Source organism: Falco cherrug, chromosome 1 (assembly GCF_023634085.1).
Source record: "Falco cherrug isolate bFalChe1 chromosome 1, bFalChe1.pri, whole genome shotgun sequence".
NCBI classification, from domain to species: Eukaryota; Metazoa; Chordata; class Aves; order Falconiformes; family Falconidae; genus Falco; species Falco cherrug.
The window spans coordinates 16,805,603-16,827,030 of record NC_073697.1 but is presented as its reverse complement, the minus strand read 5'-3'; the positions used below and the strand labels follow the sequence as shown (position 1 = coordinate 16,827,030).

At 37.3% G+C, this 21,428-nt stretch overlaps 1 protein-coding gene across 4 annotated transcripts in view; it reads left to right on the top strand.

Annotated features, from left to right (window-relative positions):
* LRBA (LPS responsive beige-like anchor protein) overlaps positions 1-21,428 on the top strand; it is a 410,948-nt gene that overhangs the window by 32,099 nt on the left and 357,421 nt on the right. For all 4 annotated transcript variants that reach the window (XM_055700881.1, XM_055700879.1, XM_055700880.1 and 1 more), the window contains exons 2-12: positions 8,930-9,161; positions 9,291-9,391; positions 11,583-11,678; positions 14,922-15,043; positions 15,148-15,274; positions 16,478-16,597; positions 16,912-17,058; positions 17,901-18,098; positions 18,756-18,889; positions 20,147-20,255; positions 20,379-20,531. In XM_055700881.1, the coding sequence (XP_055556856.1) occupies positions 8,930-9,161; positions 9,291-9,391; positions 11,583-11,678; positions 14,922-15,043; positions 15,148-15,274; positions 16,478-16,597; positions 16,912-17,058; positions 17,901-18,098; positions 18,756-18,889; positions 20,147-20,255; positions 20,379-20,531 (1,539 nt within the window). The remainder of the gene's footprint in view (positions 1-8,929; positions 9,162-9,290; positions 9,392-11,582; positions 11,679-14,921; positions 15,044-15,147; positions 15,275-16,477; positions 16,598-16,911; positions 17,059-17,900; positions 18,099-18,755; positions 18,890-20,146; positions 20,256-20,378; positions 20,532-21,428) is intronic.

The window sequence follows — 21,428 nt, the reverse complement described above, 5'->3', positions numbered from 1 at the left end:
CAGTGTTGTATAGTTTTATTTTCCTGATTTGGCCTAAAGGCAGAATGAATTTGCTTCTGCCTGCAGCATACAATGTAAATGTCCTGACTGATGGAACTGGGTCCAAGCAGGGCATTCTCTGTAGAGTCATCCTGACTGTATGGTTAGTTCCCCATTCTGGACTTGTTTATTCATACGATATTAGAAGTGTTATCTTAGGGGCTCCTTCCTTGAGGGGAAGGATTAAGATAGGACAGGATGCAGACCTATGCAGCTTGGTGACTGAGGTTAGTCTGTTTCACTGTATAGCAGATTAGTTTTGTTTAGTGATGAGTGGTGTTTCCAGATGACAAAAAAATTAGGTGCTTGATGAAGTTACATGTGTCTGGATCCTGAAAAAAAATTTATCTGGTTTTAATATTCTTTTAAATTCAAATAAAAATATTGGATAACTTTTGAAAGTGTAGCTAGGCAGGGAAGTGCTTGAATAGTGAAATGGACAGGATGGTTCAGTGCTTTGCTATGTATGTTTCATGTACTTGAGTTTAAATTCAGAGTAATGCAACTCAAGCAGACTTTCTACTGGATGTCATAAAATGACAGATTTCTGATTTTTAAAATGTCAAAACCATAAATCATTAGTTTGCTAAGATTGCACTAGCAAGCTATTAAAGAACATGGCAGTATTTACTGTAGATAAATGCAAATTTAAAAAGGTTCTCTGTATCATGGTTTAAATGATTTATTTGCTTTCAATGTACATATGAATCTGATGTGGTGTAAAGATTTAGGATATTTCATTTCCTGTGTGGAGCTGCAAATTTGCATATTATTAAACCATCTCTTGGAGTCATATCTTTTATGTCTTAAACAGTATCACAGGTTAAGGTACACTGAGAAAAGTTAATTAATACAAAAGCAGAATTTAATGCTATTAATACAGATGCTGGAAAGATAGGAATTTCAGCTGGATTTAAATATAGTCTATATCTATCTTAGTATCTATTGAGATTTATAATATAAGCCAAATTCTGAAAACAGCCAGGTTTTGTAAATACGCCTTTAGCCACTCTTTGGAGCGTGTTAAAATTTTGTCTTGAAATTGTTTGATTTGCAAAAAATCAACTTGGTAGTCCTTTGTTTCCTCAGGGATTTGAAATAAAGCTTGTAGTCACATAGTGTCCCTCAGGAGCAAAGGGTCTCGTCTCTCTGTTCAGTGTTGTGCTTTAGACAAAAGCTGGTAGAGAATAAGTTTGATACTGTCTCCCAGTTTTATTCTCTGAACTTGTCCAGTGGCCTGCAGGTTTGCAGCGTGTATTTGCTGTTCAGTCTGTGTCAGAGCGTGGTTCCCTGGGCCCCTGGTTCTCACATTTTGTCATGTTCTTGGCAAACTTTCTTCTTATATCAGCTGTCCCACCTCCTTGATGGGTCAGTAAAGATTGGGAGAGAGGTAAAATTCTTAATATTGGACTTGAATACATCTTTCATTTTTGGAATCCCTTGTTGAATTTCCAAAAGGGATGACAGAAACACTGTGCAAGATGGTATGGAGTGCTGTAACTTTCTTGAATTCAAGTGTGGTACTTGTTTTTAATTTGAACTGTTTGTACTAAGATAACTTTTTTAAGGGACACCAAACTGATAAAAAAAATGTAGTTTTTTTGGTTGTCTTTTGAAATTTGTTTTTGTAGGATCAAATTTAACTTTGGTAATTTCACTTAAAACTGGGACTGTTCCCTTTGTAAGGTAGAGATTGAATTTTGTTTTTTGGTACATACTTTTAAAAAAACTTCTAAAAGCTTTTTCTAAAATATATCAAAACCAGAATTGTATAAAATTTGAAATTCATCGTGCTGCTGCCCCTGCCCCTGTGTTTAAATACATTGTGTAGAGCTAATGCTTGTTTGCATTGCTTTGCTTGCACTGGGCTTAACTGCACACTGCAAACTGAACTAGTTGTGCTAGTGAACTAATTTGATGTAAAAAAGTGTGTGTAACCAGAGTGAAAATATGAGATTATTAGCTAGGGTAAATACAGCATCATTGATAACAGCATAATTATCTTTTAAAACAGGTTTGTGGGTTTGGTGGTTGGTTGTTTTTTTTTTTTTCCTTCCCCCTCCTGTTAGGAAGGAGAAACCTGTAGGCAAATGTCCCCCACCATAAGGATGCTTCAGATGTATTTTACCTACCTGGACAAGAATTTTGATTTTTTTTTTTTAAATTTGTTATTTTGGCAGAGTCATTTTAACATATACATAGATTTAGCTCTGTGCCGTTTTAATGAACTGTTCTGTCTCAGCTTAACTGGATAGGGGATATTTGCTACTCTTTCACGTGTAAATTAGGTAAGTTGTGTGCCTTTTGTAGTCAGCAATTGCCAAGTTTTGTAGTCAGCAATTGCCAAGTTGAAGAAACCCTGGTTATTTTATACAATCAATACTTAAATGTAAACTTTTCTGCTAATTTGAAATCTTATCCAGTTGTATTTCCAGGGATACAGCTTTCTTCTTCTTTGTGACAGAGCATGAGGTATAAGCTGCTGATACAAAGCTGTCTTGTGGAGGAAGAGAAATATACTGTGCTGAGACACTATCTTAAAAATGTGTAGTACTGAGTTAATGGTTTCAGATACAACATTAGGTGGCAGTAGTAGACTCTTAACACCTTGTGGGTGCTTGTTAGATTTACGTTTAGGTAATTTCCAAACCAGAACCAGATTTGAAGAAATTTTATTTTAATATAGAATGTTCATGGTACATCACTATGAAGGGAAGCAATGGGAATGATTTTTTTCCTTGAATGATCCAGCTTTGATGATAGTTAATAACAGTATTGAACAGAATCATCAGAAAGCATCAAGGTGAAAGTGGGTGCAGTGTTCTGCAATGCCACTACTGATGTGCCTGGTTTAAAATGGACCTTTCCAATTTGCCAGGTAAACGAAGGTGTAGGCTTTGTTAGGAACTTGACAAGAGGAGAGACAGCAGCTAATTAAGAAGAAAATGTACTTCTGTCTGTTTCTTATTTCCCTTAAAAAACAGAAGAGATGAGTACTATTAATATTCTTTTTTTTGTAGTGTAACTGTTGGGTACTGTTGGATGAGGTGGAACTGCTGACTTGAGCCTGATATATCAGCAGGAAATGTTGTGGTTTTCCACTTAAGAAATACCGGTTTGCTCTTTGATTGTTTTTGGGTTTTCTGAGTTGTTTTTGTTTTAGAGTTTTTTTTGAACATGGAAAAAAGTAAATCCAAAGTTGGAGCAAGATTAAAGAGGATGCTTATGGAGGAGGCTTGAATAGAATCTTTCCTTCTGGTCACTTGCTGGTCTCATGTTACTTTAAACTTTGAGTGAAGGTAGCAAATGAAAAATCATCTAGGTCTTGCTGGAAGGTTATGACCTTACTTTCATGTTACTTGTACTTTGTTTAGTTTTTCTGTTGCATTATGGTTGACATAATGGCAATATATTGAAGAAAAAAAAGTTGACATCCAAACTTTTTCTGTCTCTTATTTACCTCCCTATAGCCTCTCTGGGCCTGAGCCCTGTTTTGTCATGTTTTCACTAACTTGACATTCCTGCTAATGTTACTATTTCATATACTTACCCAAACTATCAACAGGCTTTCCTGCCTAATATCTCCTCTTAAGAGTTAAATTTTAATATGTTTTTACCTCCAAGTGTTGTGTTAGTGCTAGAGAAGACTATGTGGAAAAGGAGGGGGTGAGGGGGGCAGAGAATGGATTGCTGCTAATCACTATGTTTGAGTTACTCTTTTTTTCCCCCACCTTTTTGCCCTTGTTGTCTGTGGAGGCCTTTCCAAATCAGAACCATCTTTTTATCACACCCAGAACATGTACCACAGTGTTGACTTTTTACCGTTTGTGTCCCCTCAGGGGATTTGACTGGCTTAGGATCACTTCTGATCCTGTGAGATCCTTACCCTAAAGAAATTTTGGTTCTTATACTTTGAAATCTTTGGCATGTATTTTTGATGATCAATAAATTTGGTTTTAGTTTCTGAATACATAAAAGGGAATGGAGTCCAGGAGGTGGGTTATTACTCTGGTGGAAGATAAGAGTAAATGTGGGCAAAGAATATTAACGTTTATTGTTGCTCAGAAGCATGATGGCTAAAATGAATCCATCTTTTTTGTGCTTGTGTTTTCCAGAAGCTGCTTTCAGATTTCATCATTGAGGGATGAAAAACATTTTTTAGTTGTTGTTTGTTTTTGTGGTGTGGTGGTTTTTTTTTTTTTTTTTTAATCCTTGGGTCGACTGACATAATGTACAATTGCATTAAGAACAGGACCATTTTGGATAGCATAGCAATTTTGTGAACAGAGGTAAAATGTGGGGTATATATCAAACCTTTAATTCTTGAAATAGCAACTGGTTTAGCTTCAGCACATTTTTCTTGATGTGGATCTTGTAGAAGTACCTTACTCGATTTCAGGCAGTTACCAGCTTTGTACACACATCTTTGTGGGTTCTTATGTGTGCCAGCAGCCCAGAAAACCAACTGCATCCTGGGCTGCATCAAAAGAAATGTGATCAGCAGGTCGAGGGAGGCGATTCTGCCCTTCTCTGCTCTGGGGAGACCCCACCTGGAGTACTGCGTTCAGCTCTGGGGGGCCCCAACATGAGGAAGCCGTGGACCAGCACGAGTAGGTCCAGAGGAGGGCCACGAGGATGACCAGAGGGCTGGAGCACCTCCTGTATGAGGACAGGCTGAGAGAATTGGGCTCCTTTAGCCTGGAGAAGAGCAGGCTCTGGGGAGACCTTAGAGCAGCCTGCCAGCGCCTAAAGGGGCGTACAGGAAAGATGGGGATGGACTTTTTAGCAGGGCAAATAGCGATAGGACAAGGGGGAATGGCTTTAAACTGAAAGAGGGTAGATTTAGATGAGATATTGGGAAGAAATTCTTTACTGTGCAGGTGGTGAGACACTGGCCCAGGCTGCCCAGAGCAGCTGTGGGTGCCCCATCCCTGGCAGGGCTCAGGGCCAGGCTGGATGGGGCTGGGAGCAGCCTGGGCTGGTGGAAGGTGTCCCTGCACGTGGCAGGGGGTTGGAACTAGGTGATCTTTAAGGTCCCTTCCAACCCAAACTGTTCTAGGATTCTGAAATTTTCACTGAGATAGAGCTGACTGTTTGACTGCATTTTTCTTTTTTTCCTTCATGGGATAGGCATTTTCCATTGGATAGGCATTAACCATAATAGTTTTGGACATACTAAAGAAACAATTCTGAGGTCACAAGGTCAACATCTTGAGGAAAAGTGACATTGCGGTTTGCTTGGTTAATAGTTGTTTCATTCTGGCTTTGGTGGACAAAACAAGTACGTTTGTCTTGATGTGTAGGTTATCTAGTAACCAGAAGGATGAGGAAACTCTGCAGAAGTGAAGTTTTTTTTTTTGAGGTTTGTACTAAAACTGTGGAGATAGAGCCCTGTAGTTCTCCCAGGTATAGCAAGGTTGGGTTTTCCAGGAGTAATGCTGATTATGGTCTTGACTTGATTTCTCTTTTTCTATTGTAGTTCATTGAAATACAGTTCCTCATGTTTTCTTACAGGTTTTTGAAATATTTTATATCTGTCACTGGGACAAATTACTTTAAAATAGATTCATAATCCAGATCATGACCTTTCAGTGAAGTGGACCTTGACTGTGTTTATTCTGAGCCATTTTCTGCATGCTGTAGTTTGGCAGTTGCTCACCCAAAGAGTGCACTATCTCTTTTATATTTTGGATATTTTCTCCCATTTTGTTAGATAAAAGACTTAAGGCAAAGAGAGGCTTGCTGTGTTTAAATTGGCTTTTTGTTTCTATTTAGAAGTGAGGTAGTGCTATTTTATACTTAACATTAATGCTATTATGTTGACTTCTCATTAATTTGGTTCTCTAAGGGGGTAAAAAAACTCCAACCCACACTCTCTGAATGTGTAGATAGAAATTGCTGTGCGGTATTTTTCCTGCTCTTAATCAGCTAAATGTAGAAACATTTTACCAAAAAGTTTTAGGTATTGGTTTAGTTTACATATTTTTCAAAGGTAAATAAAACAGGCAAAATGTAAAATTTGTGAGGATGTTTCTGAATACATTGAATACTGCCCTTTAAAACCATTCCTGTAAGCTTACACTTAAATCTACATGCTGAAGAAAGAAAACGTTATGCCACCCTGTAGGTTGCTATAAAGATTGTTTATGCAGCTCAACACAGGACTTAAAATAAGTTGAATTGGAGAATTTTGAAAAATGTACTGTGCGACATAAGAGACCAAATCATGCTGAAGTGCAAGGAAAGACTATACATCAGTTCAAAGGCTACATTATTCAAAAAAATACAACCATAAAAAAGGTAATAAGATTACATTCTCACACTTCATGGCTAGTAAGGTGCATTAAGCTGCTCAGATATTCATAACTTACTGTGACATTTGGGAAGATTACATTTTGCTGTGCACAGCCATTACTGCAGCACAGATAATAACTAGCCAATGCATGGACCTGGATTATGATCCCTGTCATTGGAAACAAATTTGTGTTTTGAAGGTTGATCAGTTTCAAATCATTATTAGAAAGGGTTAATATGACATACTGTGGGGGGTGTGTGTGCTTATGTGTATCTAATGGGTATGCATACATATAGTACATCAACTGCACTGTGCCTTTGGTATATTGCTTTCTCTGTCAATTTTTTTGTCCTCACTTCCCTTAAAGAAATGTTAAAATGGTAATTATTTCTACCATAGCATAATATTTCCCAAATGTACTTGCTGAAATGTGTATGTTTGCAGATTAGATTGGAAACCTAATTTGACAGCTTCCTGGATGGGTGGTTACTGATAATAGTGTATCTAGCCAAAAATGAAAGATTGGTGGTGTAGACTATAGGGTGAAGGTAAGGTCACCTCTAGTTGCTGTATATGGTTTTGGTGTGATAATTGATGGTTGGCAGATAGTTAAAACCAAATGCATGAAGAGTTGAATTTCTTGTTAAGAATTAGCAGGTGGTTCGTGGCTAGATTTTAACCTTCAGCTATTCTGTCTGTACACAGAATGAAGTATTTTCTTTGTTTCTTAACTTGATGGTGAGAGAGACAGTGGCTTCTTGAGGAATACCTCAGTTTTGTAAAGGGTGATAACATTAGTGTAAAATAAACTGTTACATTGGTTATGTATTTTACATTTCCAAACATTTTGTTCAGGGTTTTTAAGAGGGTGTGTGTACTTTTTTCATTGCAGTTGTTTGTGATAATGCTGTGTTAATCCATTCTGCTCAGCATTCTCCCTTGAATTCTACCTTATGGAGCTTTCTTGAGGTAGGCCTCTGCTCCATCTTATGGAAGGGGAAAACTGAGGCTTGGAGAATGATAATGACTTGATAGATTTGTTTGAGTTGACAGCATGAGTTGATATAGAGAAGCTGAGAATATAATTCAAGTCTCCCCATTCAGTTCCTGCGATTTCCCTTGATATTAAGGAAGCATCTGATAGAAAATTGTGTAATTATTTTTCATGACCAAGAGGGGAGAAAATGGAAAAGTGTAAATTACTGTTTAGAAATTGTTGCCATGAGACATTGTCTATTCTGTCATAAAAGCAGTAACTTTCTCTGCTTCTTGTGGTGTTTGGCATTACTGATTTATACCCTGAAGACCAAGGATTGCTTCTTCAATGACAAGATTTAGACACTTGAAGAAAATGTATGGTAATTTCAGTAGTTAATGAAGAGTGTATATTCTGTTCCATTGGGTAAGTTTATCTTCAGATCCTGACTAGCTGAGAGAAGCTGTTGGAGCTAATACAGGAGCAAGTTATTATATGTGTTTTGGGACAGTTTTTACATGGTGTGACTTCAAGTGACAGTACTGAAAGCTTGTGAGAGGAACACCATGTAGGACCAAAATGATGTCTTTTGTTAGACAAACTTGTAGCAGTGCGAATGAGCTGAGATACTTTTGATCATGAGTCCATTTTGGTTGTTTGAGTCAGTGCTATCTGAATTGCTATTTGTATGATGGTATGTAATAGGTATTTTGGCAAGCATGACACGTTTTCAAGGTTAATGTAGTTCTAAAGTCCAAGAGAAGTTTAAAAAATGGATGGAGGGAATTGAGGTGGAGGAGTTAGGTTAGTACAATCCATCTTTCCTTCAAGTGGAATTGTTATTTTGTTGAGTACACAAATGAGAACGAAGTAGGTTATTTCCTTTCCCCACCTCCACCTCCTTGGCACATGCATATGTACTTGGTTACTCACTGTATGTTCAAACAAAGCCTGCATCTAGGAGACTTGAAATATTACAGGATTTAAGTGCCTTAGCTGTAGCTTAGTCAAAGGCTTCAAACAGTGGTGCTGTTTCACGTTCATACAAACATAGCAATCCTTTGCTTCCTTTTAATATCTGTGACTACTAATGAAACTGGCAGTTAATACTTAACCAGCTTTATTCAATATCTCAGGAATGACTCTTAAGTGTTTGTAAGTGGTAATATTTCTGATGTGCATCAGCTCCTTCTGGCTACAATTGCCCTCTTATTTGAGGTGTGTTAAGCACATGCAAAGGAAAGCTTTTAGGGCCAGTCCAGGCCATTTAAGGTGTCTTAGCTGACTTGGCACTCTCACCCTGTTTTAGAGCATTCTCTTGGCCTCTTCACTTCTCGGCTGTGTGGGGTAGCTCAGGACATCTGTATCTTAAGCTACCCAAATGTCGTTCTGCAGCAATTGTCTGATAGTAGGTGACACCTTAGGAGCAACTTTGTTGAAGTTACTCAACAGGACTTGAAACAGAGGAAGAATAAGTGATATATTGATACTGGCCTCATTATGGGTTTTTTAGCTTATGTCTTTCATAGCTTGCTTCTTGCAGAATAAATAACTTCAAACATGGAATGGTACTTTGATATCTTTGTCTTAAGGTTTTCTTAAAATCTTTTGTCTGAAAGCTTGTTGGGGGCCACTTTGACTTGGAAATGAACTTCATCATCCAAGAAGGAGAAGGCATAACCTGCATGGTAGACTTGCTGGACAAGTGTGACATCACCTGCCAGGCTGAGGTGTGGAGCATGTTTACAGCAATCTTGAAGAAAAGTATACGCAATCTACAAGCATGCACAGAAGTGGGGCTCGTTGAACAAGTACTCAAGAGGATTGATAGAGCTGACAACATGATTGCAGGTATGGTTTCACCCAGTGTCTGACTCAAACTGTATTCCTTTAATGTAAAATATCATGGAAACATTTAATTAAGTGATAGAAATTAGACATTTTATCAAGTGATTACATTTCTGTTCTTTTCCTTTTCAGATCTCTTAGTGGATATGCTGGGTGTATTGGCTAGCTATAACTTGACAGTTCGAGAACTAAAGTTATTCTTCAGCAAGCTTCAAGGAGAAAAAGGGAGATGGGTAAAAGAAAACACAAAATTAAAAGCATTTTTGTGGTGTTGCTTGTATTTTTCCTAATGCTCGTAACTTAAAAGGTTATTTGATAACCTTTATAATAAACAAATTTTAAATGTACCAAGAAATATAGGATGTTTTTTGGTATTATATCAATGCATCTTTTTACTTGCAAGCAATTAAAATACAGAGAGTAGAATAGTGATGAAATTAAATTTCCTCCTGGATCTACAGATTGGATTGGTCTTTTTGAACACCTGGGAATAATATGTTGACTCTAAGCTTGTAAATCCAGTTATGTGAAACTTGAAGGAAAAAGGATTAAATTTTTTTGAAGACAAAAGAGAGAAATTAAAAAAGTGTCTACAGCGGCAGTTCAGTGTGCTCCTATTTTCACACTTGTTGTTCTTTACCTGAAGACTGAAAAAAAATTACCTTGCTAAGGAAGTGAAAATTTATGGCAGAAATTGAAATGAACTCCAGCTGAAAAATTATATCCTGTGTTTTCTCCTGCTCCTGTGTGAATTGCAAAGTGAGAAGAGGGTCTCCTTTTAATGTTGAGAACCTCCTTTCCTAAACTGAAAATTTGTAGGTTGTAGAGGCCACTGGATGAAGTTTTCTTTAACACAAACACATTGTTAGAATAGTTTCCAATTCCTGGAAAACAATAATTTTAACTGCTTTGAATTTTAATTCAGCCCCTGTTATGTCTAAATAGTCTACCTAGTGTAGGGAAGGGTAGCACAATGTCAAATAAAAAAAAAATGCTTTCACTATAAAAGCCAGTATGCACAAGTAATATAAAATTTTTTAAAAGACCCTTTGAAATAACAAAAACTTTGCAGATCTTAACTTGCTCAAGTAAAAATACTCTAAACTTAACAGAGGGTTTAAACTTAATAATTGAACATACAGAGTATATTTAACCATAGATGAATTAAAGTTGTCTCTCCGTAACATTAACTTTTTCATTTCCTGTCTCTCTGCTATTTGCATTTAATTTCCTTTCTTTATTAAAAACTAAATATAGAGAAAAGGAAGAGAAAAATGCCATGGTTGCATTGCTAAGGAGTTGCACAACTCCATAAATCTTAACATCAGCGGTGCTGTAAAGATACAAAGTATTTGGCTACAACAGATATTACCTGGTTGAATTCTACAGTGCTGAAGACATCTAAGCAGTTCAGTGTTTCATCCTCACTTTTAATATAGATTCATGAAGCACTGTTTATCTGACTATAATTTTGGTACATTTAAAATACTTGTAAACATTCACCCTCTGAAAACTGAGCATTGCATGATCCATTAGAAGAGGGGGAAAAAGTGCACTTTCAGGAAAAGATCAGAAGTGTAAAATTGTGGTTTAAAAATAGATCTACTGTAAAGTTATAAAGTGGTAAAAGAAGATGCACAAAATTGTTCTGTCACTATGACCAGTATTTGCTGTACTGTTCTGACCTCATATACTTGAAGTTTATAGTTTTTTTGCTGAGTATTACAACAAAACCGATGCAGAATTAGGGTGGTGGTGGGCAAGTGTTAAGTATTCACCCTGAGCACTCAGTTTAGGTGCTCCAAACTACCCTTGAGACTTGAATATTTCTCCATGAACTTAAATGAAGGGATATGTGTGACCAAAGACACTTTAGTGTATGACTGTAGTCCTGATGAAAATAATTCTGTCTGCTGATCCTCCCTCTCCCTTTTGCTAAGTATTCTCCATCTCCCTTGTGCTGGCACAGGTCTCATGCAGCCACATCCAAGACTGCTGTAACTGAAAATGGGGGTTTGCATTTGTTTCCCCTAAACTGGTTTCCAGCTGGATCAGTTAATTTTCTTTAGCTCACTGCAAATCCATTCAAATGGTAGCACTGATGGGAATGAACAGGTAGAGGGAGGAACCAACATTCAGGGTCAGTTTAATTTATGCTGGATGAAAGTGTCTCTGGCCTTTGAGTCCTTGATTCAGTTACCTGATTAACTGTGTTTCAGCGCACCTAATGCATATTGTGTGAAGGGATCCATGACTTTGTTAATGTTGTTTGAGTTTTAAGTGTCTTACCAGAATAATACTCAACCATGTGCAAAGCTTTAAAATGTGTGAAAATTTGTCAAAATTAATTTTTTGTGTGTATAGTTTTTGCTTTCTTACAGGTGTGTTTTATTTATTTACAAGTGTAGTAATTCTCTTTGTCAGCCACCACATGCTGGGAAGTTACTGTCTGTGTTAAAACACATGCCTCAGAAGTATGGACCTGATGCCTTCTTCAACTTTCCAGGAAAAAGTGCTGCAGTATGTAGATATTTCAAGTCTCTTGTTTGTTGGTCTGTTGTTCTATTATGGTCATTGGTTATTTTAATTTGTGATGTTCTTTTGTCTCATTTGTCATTGTCATACTTAGAATTTTAACCGAATTTTTTTCTCTGCCTGACACCTACATTATGCCTAAGTAGTCATGCTTATAATAAATGTGCATTATCACTCTAGAAGGACAAATACTATTACATAAAGAATGGATGTAAATGAGGCTTTTTTTTTTTCTTCCCAGACTGTTCAGTTAAATCTTGTTGCAAGGAAAATCTGCCTGCTTTTTACTGTCCTGTTTCTGTGGGAATGGTGCTTATGTTCATATACAATATGTGTGAGAGTGGCCTTGTGGTGGGGTTGACCTTGGCTGGACGCCAGGTGCCCAGCAAGCCACTCTATATCTCCCCTTTCTCAGTTGGACAGGGGAGAGAGAATACAATGAAAGATTTGTGGGTTGAGGTGAGGACAGGGAGAGAGCGCTCACCAATTCCTGTCATGAGTAAAAGAGACTCAACTTGGGGAAATTTAATTTATTACCGATCAAGACAGGGCAGGGTAATGAGAATTAAAAAATAAATATTAGAACACTTCCCCCCAACCCCTCCCTTCTTTCTGGGCTCAACTCCACTCGCAATTGCTCTGCCTCCTCCCCTTGAGTGGTACAGGGGGATGGTGAATGGGGATGGCAGTTAGTTCATCACATGTTGTCTTGGCTGCTCCTTCCTCCTCACACCCTTCCCCTGCTCTGGTGTGGGGTCCCACCCATCAGAGATAGTCCTCCACGAACTTGTCCAATGTGGGTCCTTTTCCGTGGACAGCAGTTCTTCATGAACTGTTCCAGTGTGGGCCCTTTCCATGGGGTGCAGTCTCTCGGGAGCAGACTGCTCCAGTGTGGGTCCCCCATGGGGTCACAAGGCCTGCCAGCATACCTGCTCCAGTGCAGGCTTTCCCCTCCATGGGGCCACAGGTCCTGCCAGGAATCTACTGCAGTGTGGGTTTCCCACAGGGTCACAGCCTCTTTTGGGCACATCCACCTGCTCCAGTGTGGGGCCTTCCATGGCTTGCAGGTAGATATCTGCTCAGCTGCTTAGTTCCACGAGCTGCAGAGGGACAGCCTGTCTCGCCATGGTCTTCATAGGCTGCAGAGTAGTCTCTGCTCCAGTGCCTAGAGCCATCTCCTCCCCTTCCTTCACTGACCTTGTTGACTGCCGAGTTGTTTCTCTCACATATTCTCACTCCTGTCTTCCATCTGCTGTTGCACAGTAGTTTCCCCTCTGCCTTCTTAAATACGTTATCACAGAGGCTCAGCTTTGGCCAGTGGTGGGTCCATCTCGGAGCTAGCTCTGTTGGGCATGGGGGAAGCTTCTGGCATCTTCTCACAGAAGCCACCCCTGTAGCCACCTCTGCTACCAAAACCTTGCCATGCAAGCCCAATGCAGCCTTACGTGTGGAAATATTTGCTAGTGAAATCACAGAAAGTGTTGAACTTGAAGTGGCCATATTTGCAGCATTTGTTTGTTCTTTTAATGATCAGTTGATGCGATAACATATATTGCTTATAAGGATTTGCTGAGAAAATGGATCCTAGACATGTATAGGCTGAATAATCATGAGTGAGTATTAAATTTCACTATGATTAGTTTTCTCATAATTGTTCAGATGAGTGATTAATTTTGAAGTTCTGTGGTGTTCACTTGAAAAACAATTTGAAATGAAATAGGTAGTTGGAAAACTCTGCGCAGAATCTTCTGTAGGATTTTACACGTATCAACACTTTTACTTCTAAAATGGTAGAATGAAATAGTATGTTAAAATTGTCATGCTTAGTTCAGAATATTTGGGTAAGATGTACCAGATGACTCATTACATTTTTGTTCACATAAATCCATTAGCTTTCTGCCTCGGTGGCTTCAGACTAAATTTCACCAGCTTTATGACATAATGAATTTTTTGGAATGATAACTGCAGAAGAATTTTTTTAGTAATTGGCATCTTTGTTTATCACATGAAATAGAACTTGGCAATAGACAGACATGTTTTTGTTCTTTTTGGCTCCTCATGTACTGTTTCTGCACTTCTAATAATTGTGTTGAATGCATGAACTGTATGTGATATTGGAGTGCCTCAGTAACCTGAACGTGAACATCCTTATATATTTTTACATTATGAAGTCTTAGAAATTAAGTATTTAATATAATTACTCCAAGATCCATTGTGAGTTAAACCAAATGATAGCGCTACCAGTTTGCAAAAGTTGGGCTCAGAGACATGCAGACTGATTAGTTAGCTGGTATAAAGAAGGATTTATAGCATTTTGTTTGGTCAGGGATAGCTGAACGGAGCGCGAGAGCATAATAAGGAGTCTGGCGACACTCAAGTTCTTTGATGTTTTTTTGTTCATTGGTGTTGATCATCTGGACAGCATCTTTGATCAGAGGTTATGGCAGTCTTAGTTGAAGTGGGTATTACAAATCTGTGCAGCAAAACAGTGGAAAGTTAACGGTAATGTTAAAAAAAAAACAAACCCAAAACCAAAACTCCGACCCCCCCCCAACCTGCACACAATAAAACCAGACTGTTTGAAACAAAGGGTCCTAGGGTCCTGCCACACAGTTTATAACTTAAGAACTTTAGAACTAACCTAAACACAGTGTTTGATATGAGGATTTTGGCTGGTGGGGATTGTATTACCTTTCTTCTAAGAAAGTTTGTAAATCTGTTGTATTCTAACTTGAAGGCTACATGCATATGAGTTTCAAAAGAGAAAAGAATCTCTTAAGTGAAACGTGTATGATTCTGTTTTTGTGACCAACTTCTTTTCATAATCAGTTATTTTCCTGAATACCAATACTAGGTGAAAATAAGTTTAGAAATGTGATTATTCTGTCAGGCTACCACAAAACCAAATCAACTTGAATTTGCATTTTGAGGAGTTTTTGTGCTGTAAGACTTCCACTAACGCTTTTACTTTTTGAAGTGTAGGTTACTGTTAATAATCTTTGAGATAAAAAGACCAGTTTTTAAATATTTAGATTAATTAAATATTTTAACAATGGAGTACATAAAGCACAGGAGTTAGACCAGATTTTTTTTTAGTATATAGAAACTGTACACATTTGTAGTGTATATCTGTATATCAGTATACATTTGTAGTGTGTATCTTAAGCAGTGTACTGTTACTATTGTGATGTAGATCTTTCTACGTGAATAACTTCTTGCTTTCTTTAGGCTATTGCCTTACCTCCTATAGCCAAGTGGCCATACCAGAATGGATTTACTTTCCACACTTGGCTAAGGATGGATCCAGTAAATAATATCAATGTGGATAAGGATAAGCCTTACTTATATTGGTAAGTATTATGTAAAACCGTATTTCTGATTTTCACTTTCTATTAATTGTTCAATGATTTCTGCTTCCATTTGCGTATGTGCTGATTTTGTTCTAATTTGTTAGTTTTCGAACAAACAAAGGACTTGGTTATTCTGCTCACTTTGTTGGCGGCTGCTTGATTGTAACATCCATAAAATCAAAGGGAAAAGGTTTCCAGCATTGTGTAAAATTTGATTTCAAGCCACAAAAGGTGAGTAAAAATAACAAAACCTTTCAGTTTCATGAATTTAAAAATGTAGCCTAGGGGGAGTGTTCTTTCTGTAGAACAACAGTTATACTGGAATGAGCAAAACAAATTTGTGTTCAGAATTCTTACTTCTTTTTGATTTTACTTATGAAATGTATAAGAAAGAGCTGGAAAATGCAGTTTACTAGAAGTTTTATGAATTTGAGACTTGTGTAAATTCTTGGAGAACTTTTAGTACATATACACAGCTTGGAAGTTAAAAGGCTTGTGATTTTTAACTTCTCTGTTTATACTGTGTTTTCTCCTACCTCCAGACATTCTCTTCTCCTTTTCCTAAAGGGTTTTGCTAAGGCTCCTCTTTCTTGATGTGGACAAATTCAGTGTTATTTTAAGAAAGCGAGATTACTAAGCCACATTTAGTTTTCTTAATCCAGCTAGGACCATTCGTAGGAGTTTGGTCATCTTACATGTGGGAGAACAACAGATTCAACGTTGAAAGTATATTATACTTCATGTTCATTCAGGTTATCCATAAAATTGTCATCTTGCGTTTGGTGCTTTATTCAATGTATTTTTTCAAAGGTAAGAATTATAAAATATTAGTTGATTTTGTTGCTGATGTTCAAGGCTGCTCGACGACTTAGTATTATACTATGCTGAAAATGTTTCCTTTTTCAACTAGATATTCTGCTAATGTTTTTAGAGCAACTGGTGTAAACATTTTTGTGGGAGAACAGGCCTCCTCAGGAATTCCTTATCAGTAATCCCTTGCTGTAAATATGGATTCTGTTTGTGATAATTTGACATGTACAGCCTTTGAAAGTCTTCAGTCTGGAGCCATCCTTGCTCTTTGGAATGACACTTGCAGTAGTCCATCATGCTAAGAGTAATCCAACTTGGGACTTATTTACACCATGGTTTCAGTGTAGATTTGGTTCAGCATTGCCATGAAGATTTTTTGAGTTCTATGCCATAAATATCTTTTAAGCTTCTGTGTCTGCTTTTTGTAGCAAAATGGCATATTATGCTTTGACATAGCTATGCAAGAAAACTCACCAATGACTTAATCTCTTCTACTTAAAATAAATCTTTCGGTCTTAATTTAATTCACATAAATAGTTGAATTTGTTCTACTATGTCCCACTTTAATGCATAAGCCATTTTGAGTGTCTATAGTATTATATCAATTATTTTCTTATCATTTAGTGGTATATGGTTACTATAGTGCACATCTATAATCGCTGGAAGAATAGTGAACTTCGATGTTATGTGAATGGGGAACTGGCGTCTTATGGAGAAATAACATGGTTTGTCAACACCAGTGATGTAAGTAATCCCTGTATACTAATGTCTATAGTTGATCATCTTGAATGGATTACATAGCTATCCTTTGCCATTTTTTTTAATAAACCTCCCCCATTTTATACCTTTTTAAAAAATGTTGAAATAAAATCAACAGCTTCTTGGTAGAGGAGTAGATTCTGCTTTTATACATATCAGAACTTAAAATATGTGTCTGCTGAGACCCTCAAATGCTTGTTCATGTAAAAATGATATTCCTTGTAATATGCATCTTCTTTGCATAATTTGCTTGCATAGTGTATATTAAACCCTGTTACTGGGTTCTGTTTCATTTTCAGACTTTTGACAAATGTTTCCTGGGTTCTTCAGAAACAGCAGATGCCAATCGAGTGTTTTGTGGGCAAATGACATCAGTTTACCTGTTTAGTGAGGCTCTCAATGCTGCTCAGATCTTTGCCATTTATCAGCTTGGTTTGGGATATAAGGTAACTTAGAATTGACTATAAAATTTCTGAAGATTAATTCTGATAAGACTCTTTATGGTGGGTTTTAAGAATGTTGTGACACCTCTATGTACTTCTAGAAATCTTCTTCCCATATAATCTTTTTATTGAACTCTTCTGTATTTCTTCTATAAGCCTATGTATCACCTTACAAACTACAAGTAAGCATTAATTGAGTTATTTCATTTCTTAAAAAAATAATTCTGTTCATGTTCACTTTTCAAAATTTCAGTGTTGGTAATTGGGAGAGGGAGGACACCACTGATCTTTGGCTAGGTTCACTTTTTCACTGAGGATGAAAACTTCAGACCAAATATGATGTATTAGTTTTAGAAATTTAGCTTTATAGTTGATTGTGCTAGTCAGTTTTTTTCATGTCTGAAGTTAGTGCTGAGGCGTAGTTTTGCTGCAGTGATTTATTATTTGTTTTGTTGTAGCCTGAGGAGCACTAATTGAAGAATGTTATTCCCTAGCAGCTGTACAAACATACGCTAAAAAAGATGGTTCCTATTCTGTCTGCTTCTCAATTATCAGTTCCTTCTGAGTGAACATTGCTGACTGTCACTCTGTTTCCTAGCTAATGTGTTTCTTTTACATTACCCACCATTTTGGCAATGTCACTCTTCATGGGTCAAAAATTCTGCAGTTTAAATTCTGTAAAATTGTCTTTGAGTCAATGTTTTTATGAGACTTTCTGAAATGTTGCTAGATTTAAGAAGCAATGTTGTAGTCAATTTTTGGCAATAATTGTGTTCTGGGCCATATTCTCAATATGTGTAATCTACTTTTTTTTTTTGTTTCCTCAACTCTGGCCCCCAATCCAGGGAACATTCAAATTCAAGGCAGAAAGTGATCTCTTCCTTGCTGAACATCATAAATTATTGCTGTATGACGGCAAACTATCCAGTGCTATTGCTTTTATGTACAATCCAAGGGCTACGGATGCACAGCTGTGTCTAGAGTCATCCCCTAAGGATAACCCTTCTATTTTTGTTCATTCACCACATGCCCTCATGCTGCAGGTATATCAACATTTTCATAGATTTTGAGGATACAAATTATTTCTGTTTGAAAACCTAAAAACTCAAGTTTTACGAGGTTTTGGACAAGACTGGGATCTGTTAATAGGTTGGGGTTTTGGGGTTGTCCCTGCTGCTGCGTACCCTGTTTCTTGAATTAACGTGAATGCACAGGAATCAAAAGAAAAAAAGTATATTTTATCAAATTTACAACCAAAAAAATGTCAGTATTACAAAGACTGTTAGCTTTTTTGAAATAATCCTTCTTAATTTCTGATTTATGTTCACTCCCCTACAGATATTGCCTATCTCCCATCCTTTGCCCCGTTGATATGATACCTTTTTCTTCCTTAGGCTTTGAATGCCTTAATCTTTTAATTTGTCAGAAGCTTTTCCTGGTGTTCTAGAGTTTTTCTATTACTAAAGAATTGGTTTAGAATTTCCAAGCTACCTCCTCTATTGATCTGAGGAACTACACTGTAGACTGTATCTAAAGCAATAGGTCAGCCAGACTGGGAATTTAGTGTGGCTGTGGCAGCCAGTTTCTTTCTAATTGGTAATAATACAATTTTTATATTTAGGAGATTTCAAACTCTTTCTAACACAGTTTTTAACAGTTTCTGAAAGCGATTTCAATATTTCTTAATTCTTCTTTGTCAGGATGTGAAAGCAGTCTTAACGCATTCTATCCAAAGTGCCCTACACTCCATTGGAGGAGTGCAGGTACTTTTCCCTCTCTTTGCACAGTTGGACTACAGGCAATATTCATCAGACCATGTTGACACAACTGTTTGGTGAGTCTATGTACTTACTGTGTTTTGTTCTTTGTTTCTTTAAGTAAAGGAAATTACTTCTTTATTAAGGAGCATAGTCATTTAAATTGTCTTGTGCAGCAATGAATTATGTGAAACAACAGAAAAGTGGCCTTGTTACAGGCAGGACCTCAACGTGATGTGCTTATTTATACCGAAGTTTCTAAATAGAATCAAAATATACACATAATTTCTACTTCACAATTATTTGTGTAACAATTACAGACAATTCTCTTGAGCTTATTCCTGTCATGGAAAAATCTGCTGGGGAAGGCTTGAAGAGCAACTCCAGGAAGGATGATGTTTTCAGCTACATGAAGTCATTCCCTGGAATTTTTTTGTTTTGTTTACATTTAGACTTTTTGGAAGATACTGTTACTCAGTGTTACTGCCAAGAGGTTTCTGTGGTCTAAACTCTGCTTCAACTCAGTCTGATTTCTGAACATCCAGGCACAGAAACCAGTGGAGCTCTTACGTTAGAGCGTAATTAATAGCAAAGGGACTGCTTTTTAGAATCCTGGTGTAGTTTTCTATGTTTCATTGCAATTGTAGTTTTGTGACTGATAAAAGATGATCTACATCCATATTGTTGCTAAGAAGGGGTGGTCACAGTGTTCCTTCAGCCAGTTGTATGTTCCTGGACCTCTCTTCAATTGGCTCAGATTTGGGCATCTATGTGACAAGTCAGGGATTTGTTTCAGTTGCAAACTGGCCGAGCATAGTGGGATTTTCAGCTAAGGTCTTAATTCATAGGCAGCAGTGCTGTGACGCAAGGCAAAGGGCACGAACATTCCTTTTGGCAGCAGTACAGAATTGAATTAACTTGAACCCATAGTAAAGCTGTGTCTAGAAAAATATTTACAATGTTTGCTCATCTGAAAGCAATAGGAAGTGGAATTGCTTTTGTTCCTATCTTGCAGAATTTTGAAATTGAAATAGAAAGCAGAGAAGTACATGCTTGACTGTTGCCTTTCTGCAAGGAGTTGTTTTTTCAGAATTTTGCTATTGCACAGTTATCTCAGAATCCAGAATTTCAAGTTAGAAAGTTAATTAAAAGTAAGAAGTTAAAGCTTTCAAAACTTGGTCTTGCTCTTAGTTTTAAAAATTCTGATCTGAGCACTTACGTAACATGTTAAAATTATTTCTGGGCTGTGTGATGGAAGTGTTTATTTGGAAATACTTTGTCTTGTTGTAACCCTTTAAAACTATTTTTCTCTACTAAAACATTATATTTTTCAGTTCCACTTTATTGGCTTTTATCATGGAGTTGTTGAAGAACTCTATTGCTATGCAAGAACAGATGCTTTCCTGTAAGGGCTTCCTTGTGATAGGTTATAGCCTAGAAAAGGTAAACCAAATCTTTCTCAATGTCTTACACTAATCTTGATTATTGGGTTTGGTTTTTTTTGAGAGAGAAATACTTTTCTTAGACTGTTGCAGGGCTCTTCCTTACGCAGATCTTCTTTTACAGTCTTCCAAAGCCCATGTTACCCGAGCTGTACTAGAACTTTGCCTTGCCTTTGCGAAATATCTGAGCAACTTGCACAACGGGGCGCCCTTACTGAAGCAGCTGTGTGATCATGTTCTCCTTAATCCTGCAATATGGATTCATATTCCAGCACAGGTAAAATTGTTTATGCATAAGATACCTTATGATATATCTTTTGATTTGGGAGTGTTGAGACTAAACCTGGACTCCTAGAATTTTATGTCCTGGATCCCTAGCAGGAATCATACAGAAACTGTTTTCAGACTCTGCTTTTCTGCATGTAGCTATCAAGTTTTGCAGCCTCTCAGGGTTTTCAGGGAGTTTGGAAACCTGCAGTGTTCTGTAGAGCAGAGTTGGGAGTGACTTCTGCAGTCCCTCACCCAGTCAGTGTTGAAGACTGAGAAGGAATTTTGGATATGTTAGTTGGCAAAAAACCAGCAATTTTTAGGAGAGATTGTTCTGGGTGTGAGATTTGAAGTCTTCATTGAAATTGATATATTCCCCTCAGAGTACTTTTGGTGAATTTATGTTCTTTGAGAGCAAACAGCTTGGATGGAGACTTTACAATTAGTTCTACCTGAAACCTTCCTGCCATGTTTTTTGGCCTCCTCTGTAAGGGTTTGTTTTGCATTTCAAAAACTGGGACAGCACTAAAAATGCTACTGTTTAAGTCATTGTAAAACATTTGTTTGCTACAGCTAAATGAAGTTAGTAAGTATTATTTAAGTCATTTATTTCCTAGAAAAAAAAAATGGAAAGAAGATATGTAAATGTTTAAGCCTATAATAAATATACACCTTTCTATAATACTTCCTCTGCGACTGTTGTGAACAAAGAGGTTGGGCTCGATGATCTCCAGAGGTGCCTTCCTATCTCAGCTATCAGTGGTTGTGTGAATACCATACACTCATGCTCCTATGAGCATGGACCAACTTAAAAAAAACACAGCACTTATAGTTTTAGAAATAAAATGAAATTTTTCATCAGATTGCAAGGGTTTCAAGAGCTTTGTGACTGAGCTATGCAGAGAAA